This window comes from Salmo salar, chromosome 05 (genome assembly GCF_965601325.2).
Source record: "Salmo salar chromosome 05, fSalSal1, whole genome shotgun sequence".
Lineage (NCBI taxonomy): Eukaryota > Metazoa > Chordata > Actinopteri > Salmoniformes > Salmonidae > Salmo > Salmo salar.
Genome location: NC_138295.1, coordinates 50,841,759 through 50,848,643, shown reverse-complemented (window position 1 = coordinate 50,848,643; position 6,885 = coordinate 50,841,759). Strand labels below are relative to the sequence as shown.

The following is a 6,885-nucleotide window of genomic DNA, read 5'->3' as shown; positions in this document are numbered from 1 at the left end:
AAATGGATTGCAGTCGGACAAATGAAGTAGACGTGCAACAATCTGCAATGCAGTCTGGGACAGCTGTAAACGGGATTGTTTGGGCTTTGTGAACCTGAACGTAGGGCAGGTGTGGTTTTGATGGTAGTTTGTTATTCAATAATAAAGGTAAAGACATCGACAATCTCAGAATATGTAGGATACACGTTATTATCTGACCCGTGAGCGTTGTATGCTTACTTGACAAGTGCCACGGTTTAACTGAGTCGACGACGGGGGCCCGGCAGCAGCAACATCAATACGGGCATTGCTGTCACATACCGTTAGCTAGCAAGGATACATTTCCCACTGTGCCAATAGCGCAGACTGAATGTTTTTTCATTCGTCAAGATGGATAAATAATTTAGTGACCGTGGTTTTCAAATATCCTACTAACGGTAAGCATTTATCGTTGATTGTCACGGCCGAGAAATAACAGACTGTCGTTGCTAGCTTTGGGACACAACATCGGGAGTTAAGTCTGTCTGAGATGATGTGTCCCAAAGCTAGACTTTGCAGGCTGTAACGTTACAGCTAACTAAGTTACATGGTACTATTGTAGCCATCTGGGTGTTGGTTCCATGCATTGACTGAGTTAGCTAGCTAACTTATTACGATAGGTGATGTCATTCAAGTTTGGTTGCGAGTTATTTTTAGCTGCCTTGATACGTGTATAACGTCGTTTGCCTTCGAAGTAACACTTGCTGTCTTGTCTCCATCTTTTTAAATAGGTGACTTGCTAGCTTGTTTGATCTTGCGTTTTATAATTTGCATATCATTATATTGTTCTTCTCAATATCTAGTTGGTGTCATTATGAAATTAGGCTCTTTTGCCAACTATCTACAACTATTGCACCAAGTACAACGACTAGGGCTGTCACTTAGTTTCCTGTGTCGCCCACCCCACCAAGAACACATTTTATTGAGGCAATGACGGGGCTATCATGTGATGCATGTACTGTACCACGTAGGTCTGTCCCTTCCCTGATTACCAGGCGGCAGGAATTTAGGTTTCTGCCAAGGTTGACATTGTATTCGATACTGGTACTCCCTGTATCAAGCCATGTTATTTTCTACTCCCTATATATAGCCATGTTTTTTTTTTTTTTTAACTCATTATTTTTATTTGCTATTCACTGTGCCACGATTTCCATGTATTATTTTTTATAATCTGTAACTCTGCACTGTTGGAAATGGACCCATAAATAAGCATTTCACTGTTAGTCTACACCTCTTGTCTACAAAGCATGTGACAAATAAAATGTTATTTGATTTGATTGTAGTTGGAACCCAACTCTCACACACATCTTTCTCTCTGTTCAGCTCTCTCTGTTCACTTGACTTCTGTATCGTCTGTTGAAGCTCGCCCATCTATCTACCTCTTCCATCCCTAAGGCATCTGTTTCACTAAGACATGTCTAGAAGAAGACACTCATGATTAAGCACTATCTTCACATACCAACATTAACTGTATCAATTTCCTGTACCCTGTCAGACTTTGTTCCTAATAAACATTTGTCATGTGTATATGACTGGTCAATAAACAGCTCCATCTGTGCACCATCATCAATCCATGTACTTCTCCTCTGTAATGCTCTCATTCTGACAGATTCACTGGCCTGCACATTAAGGACACATATGTAGTGTGAGACTAATGAAGCTTCCCTACGCAATGTTCTGATTAATCACTCACTATGACTCAGATTAATGATCTTCTCTTTCTGCCCCCCTCCTGACTCATTCACTCCAGGTGTGATGTGTGTATGTGAGCTTGGTGTTGACAAGTAGCAGAATAACCACCCAGGAGGATGAATGCAGAGGAAGTGGAGCTGCTCAGTGACTCCAAGTACAGGAATTATGTGGCGGCGGTGGACAAGGCCCTCAAGAACTTTGAGTACTCTAGCGAATGGGCAGACCTCATCTCTGCACTGGGCAAACTCAACAAGGTAATGACCACAAACATTTACTTGTTTGGATATTTCACATATGTACATTTTAGTTTGGAATGGATACACAATGACCACATCAGCAATTTAAACCAGATCTGCATAGTCTAATGCGCTAAATGCATTTATTTTGAAACTCGACACTATTGTGGAAAGATGTAGATTGGCCACTGGTACCCCACATCTGATGTTTGAATCTGTTTCTCAGGTTTTGCAAAGCAATGCCAAGTACCAGGTGGTGCCCAAGAAGCTGACGATAGGCAAGCGTCTGGCTCAATGCCTCCACCCAGCTCTGCCCAGCGGGGTGCATCGCAAGGCCCTGGAGACCTATGAGATCATCTTCAAGATCATAGGGCCCAAGAGGCTGGCCAAAGACCTCTTCCTCTACAGGTACCGACTAGGCTACTGGATGTCAACACTTGTTCAGGACAGTAGGAGAAGTACAGTAGCTTTATTGTAACTGGAGAACATGTCATGAACTGAATTTGAACTAGTGAAGTAAGTAAATAAGCCTTGTCCATGCCAGAATGGTCCATAGGGCAGGAGCCTGTTTCTCCTGTTTCTGTAGCGTGAGGCAGCATGATGTAGAAGTACACCCCCTGGACAGAACGCTAGTCTATCGCAGGGCCTTACCCTCAATCCATCGCCTTAGAACTAGTAAGAGAATGAAAATAAGGCATATTTTTCTACAGTTGACCTATCTGCCCTATAATTTCCCCTTTACTCTATTACCCCACCACCTAACACCTGCCCCCTGCTTTCTGTTTCAGCTCTGGGCTTTTCCCTCTACTCTCCAATGCTGCTATGTCTGTGAAGCCGGTGCTGCTGGGCCTGTATGAGACATACTACCTGCCCCTGGGAAAGACCCTCAAACCTGGCCTGCAGGGGCTGCTGACTGGGGTCCTACCGGGCCTGGAGGAGGGCTCTGAATACTATGATAGGTAAGAGATGGAGGGCTGGAGAAAGATAAATTATTTCATTGAATGAAGTAAATTGCTAATAATGAAGAAAAAAAATATTCAGTCAGAATCAACCTTAGTAACTATTCAATCATCTGGGATTCAGTTGTCTTGTCAATGTATGTTTGATTTGCAACCCACATTCAGTTATTTCAATTCAATGCAATCCTCTCCAGGACCAACATGTTGCTGGAGAAGGTGGCTGCGGCGGTGGAGCAGTCGGCCTTCTACAGCGCCCTGTGGGGCAGCATCCTGACCAGCCCTGCCGTGCGCCTGCCTGGGGTCACCTTTGTCCTGCTGCACCTCAACCGCAAACTCTCCATGGAGGACCAGCTCTACGTCATGGGCAGCGACATCGAGCTCATGGTACACGAAAAGAAGAATCATTTTCAGAGACACTTGTCTTTTTCCTTTATCCCAACCCCCCCAAGATACACACCAAGTAGAGCTTGTAGTGCCTGTGTTTGGGGAACATTTAGAAATCATTAGAAGTGTATTCATGATGCAGACTGAGAAATTAAATCCTGTGAACTTGTATTGAGTAGGGCCAGGAGTTTTTCCTAATAAAAAAACAACTTCAACTTTGGGCCCTACTTCTTTCCTGAAGAACAAGAACAAGCAACAAATGCAATAGGAGTCAACCTAGTTTGGTTGTTCTGAAATTCGACATATTCACAAAATGATTTACTGTACATTAGATAGATGTAAATGGGGCTTGATTTAACCCTGTGTGGTGTCGAACCCTGCAGGTAGAGGCAGTCAGCACGTCAGTGCAGGACTCCAGTGTTCTGGTCCAGAGGAGCACCCTGGACCTGATCCTCTTCTGCTTCCCATTTCACATGAGTCAGGTAAGGACAGATCTGCACTACTCTTGTCAGCACTGCTCAGCACACAAGACCGCAGTCATAGCACTTTTGGGAACTGGCCATTCTTGATGATGAGGCTATCCGACATCCAGTTAGAGGGAGAGAGAGAGAATGCAGTGACTCACAGTGGATGCTTGTTTGGCTGTTCACCTCTCCATTCAATCATCGAAGCACAATGTGCCTCAGAGCCAAAACAGCCCAAATTACGGCATCCTTCTAATTAAGAACTCATTTGACCTCAGCTATTATTTCATTACTTTTGTTGTGTGTGTTGCTGTTCCAGGCCACCCGTCCAGACATGATTCGGATCCTCTCTGCAGCGCTGCACGTGGTTCTGAGGAGGGACATGTCACTCAACCGCAGACTGTACGCCTGGCTGCTGGGTAAAATACACACTCACGCACACGCAATGGTTTTCCTTAGCCGGTAATAGCTGGCTTCTGGACGTAATCCTTTTTTTGAAAATCCGATAAATAAAATTGGCACCGGCAAATTGTCTGGGAGAAGAAGAAAAAAAATCCCTTTGCGAAATAATACTTTTTAGCCTATTCACTGATGGAAATACCAGTCTATGTAAATACATTTGACTGGTCATGCTTATCAGTCTATAAGATAATTAGCATAATTTAGTGAAATTAAATTGGCGCGTGTTCAGTATATTTATCACATGCGTACAGCATACAGAGCGTTTTAGCGGAGAATCTGTCGGACAGCGCGCTAGCTGCTGCAACAGCAAAGGCATAGGCAACCGAAAACAGGCTTCATCAGCGTGTCACACCAATTTGCAATGAGTTGTGTCAAGTTGGCTGGATGTTCTTTGGCTGGTGGACCATTCTTGATACACACGGGAAACAGTTGAGTGTGAAACCCAGCAGCGTTGCAGTTCTTGACACAAACCAGTGTACCTGGCACCTACCACCATACCCTGTTCAAAGGCATTCCAAATTTTTGTCTTGACCATTCACCCTCTGAATGGCACACATACACAATCCACGTCTCAATTGTCTCAAGGCTTTAAAATCCTTCTTTAACCTGTCTCCTCCCCTATACTGATTGAAGTGGATTTAACAAGTGACATCAATAAGGGATCTTAGCCTTCACCTGGATTCACCTGGTTAGTGTATCATAGAAAGAGCAGGTGTTCTCAACTTTCTTTCATTGTCCAGTAGCCAAAGGCACAATCCTAGTCATATTAGCAACCCATGCTAGTGGCTGCATATCTCTCCTCTCTCTGTCACATGAAACCACTAGAATGTGGGGTGTGCTTTCTCCAACTGTGTTTTCCCACTAATTGCATTATGGAACGAACATTCACGCCTACCTACTGCCTTGTGAGCATTGCTGCACTTATAATGTGAAGAAATAATAGTTTATCAACATTTTTAAGCTAAACGTTCTGATCTGTTGCATCAGAATCATTGCTTTAAAAAAAAAAAAAAGTATTTACGTAGCCTAGGCCACTGGTTGTATGAATTTAGGATCTATCGTGCCACAACTGTCCCAGAGTCTGTTTGGATTAGGTTATTTCTTTCTTGCACAGAATGACAAGATGACCAATAGAATAGGTCAGCTTTTCTATGGGGGAATAGTAGATTGACATAGGCTAGTGATTTTGCTGTTCATTACTCCCTCGTCTTGTTGGCTGAGGAAAAGTAAATATGGACAGTTATTCTATCTTCAAAGTGCACATCAGAATTTGGTAAGAACATTGTTGCCTCCTCGTCTTGCATGTTCTTTTAATATGAATTACCATAATCTAAATGTGATTTCTGTTATTCTAATCACTGGGTGGAAGCCCTAATCAGGTCACACATCCAATGCATATGGGTTCGGTATATTTCCGGTAATTGAAGTGCTGCTGGTCAAATATCCGGCGCCACATTTTCATAATGGAAACCCTGGTATGCAGGCACAAACAAGCACATGCACACATACATACCACTGCATGCGTTCTGTACAACTTAGTATAGTTGAGCTGTTGGACTTTGCCTGTTGGAATGATCATCCGGCCATTTATGTCTTGTGCAGTAACATGTCTTGTAACAAGTCATATGCCAGTGCTTATTTCCCTACTTTGTTTTGTCTTATTTGCGTCTTTCTTGCTGTGGATTAAAAAAAAAAAAATGCTGGTAAGTGTCTGCTTGGCTGAGCAGGGCTCCTTTTTTTACACTCAGAAAAGCTTGTTTGTTTGCTAAATTACTGGTAACTCAATCTCACCCCACCCTCTTCTCCCTTGTCTTTTGTCATATTGTGTGCGTGTGTGTGTGCTGTGCTCCTAGGCTTTGACAACAATGGTGTGAGGACAGGCCCTCGCAGCTCTCGACAGAGCAACCCTGAGGACCATGCTACCCAGTATTTCAATGCCTACTCCAAGGACATGCTGGTCCAGGTACGCCTTGTATGCACACAAACCCACCCACACCTACACACACACACACACACAGGTGCTTTATGGCCTTCTATAAAAAAAAACATGCGTACAAAAACAAGACAAGCTTTTCCATGTGCATTTGCTCAGCCTTTAAATACAGATTGCTAACACACACTTACAAGACAAACTGTTACAAAGCTATTTGCTTAAATTATTATTTTCAAAGACCTCAAAGTTTGAGTGGGTCGTCTGAAAGGGAGCAAGGTAAATGCCTTACATTTTTCAGCAGGTGAAATTCAGACCCCTACTGCTCCCCCTCTGTGCCCCCTTTTAATCTCTAAACTACTCCCCCCCCACCTACACACACACACACACACACACCACACACACCCTTAGGGGTTTGCCTGTAATGCCTGTAGCCCCCTACTTCCACACCCCATCTAATCCCAGGGGCCTTCTCTTTGAAGCGCTCCCTAAATCTGCTCCGTGCCTGGGCCATGATCACACACTCGCACACTATTCCCATTTGTAATGCAGTGTCATGCTCCAACAGCATTGGCCCTTATGACGGCGGGGCCTACATGTGATGTGTCCTGTTACTCCAGGGGTTGGGACAGACAGACCAGGGCTTTAATTTGTTCATCTGCCATCTGTTCATGGACACTTGTTGTGTCTCCTGCTGGGAAACGGGGCTACTGCAGGGACCGTCTGTTCCCCAGACCCAT

At 44.0% G+C, this 6,885-nt stretch overlaps 1 protein-coding gene across 7 annotated transcripts in view; it reads left to right on the top strand.

Moving 5' to 3' along the window:
• Positions 1 to 4: 4 nt before the first annotated feature.
• Positions 5 to 6,885, top strand: part of LOC106605043 (protein DOP1A) — a 37,323-nt gene continuing 30,442 nt past the window's right edge. For 5 of the 7 annotated variants that reach the window (XM_045718320.2, XM_014200282.3, XM_014200280.3 and 2 more), the window contains exons 1-8: positions 5 to 416; positions 1,769 to 1,964; positions 2,173 to 2,354; positions 2,735 to 2,905; positions 3,100 to 3,289; positions 3,673 to 3,771; positions 4,073 to 4,172; positions 6,069 to 6,178. In XM_045718320.2, coding sequence (XP_045574276.2) covers positions 1,827 to 1,964; positions 2,173 to 2,354; positions 2,735 to 2,905; positions 3,100 to 3,289; positions 3,673 to 3,771; positions 4,073 to 4,172; positions 6,069 to 6,178 — 990 coding nt within the window. In that variant the 5' untranslated portion in view covers positions 5 to 416; positions 1,769 to 1,826. The remainder of the gene's footprint in view (positions 417 to 1,768; positions 1,965 to 2,172; positions 2,355 to 2,734; positions 2,906 to 3,099; positions 3,290 to 3,672; positions 3,772 to 4,072; positions 4,173 to 6,068; positions 6,179 to 6,885) is intronic. The other 2 variants (XM_014200283.3, XM_014200281.3) reach the window with 1 other exon arrangement.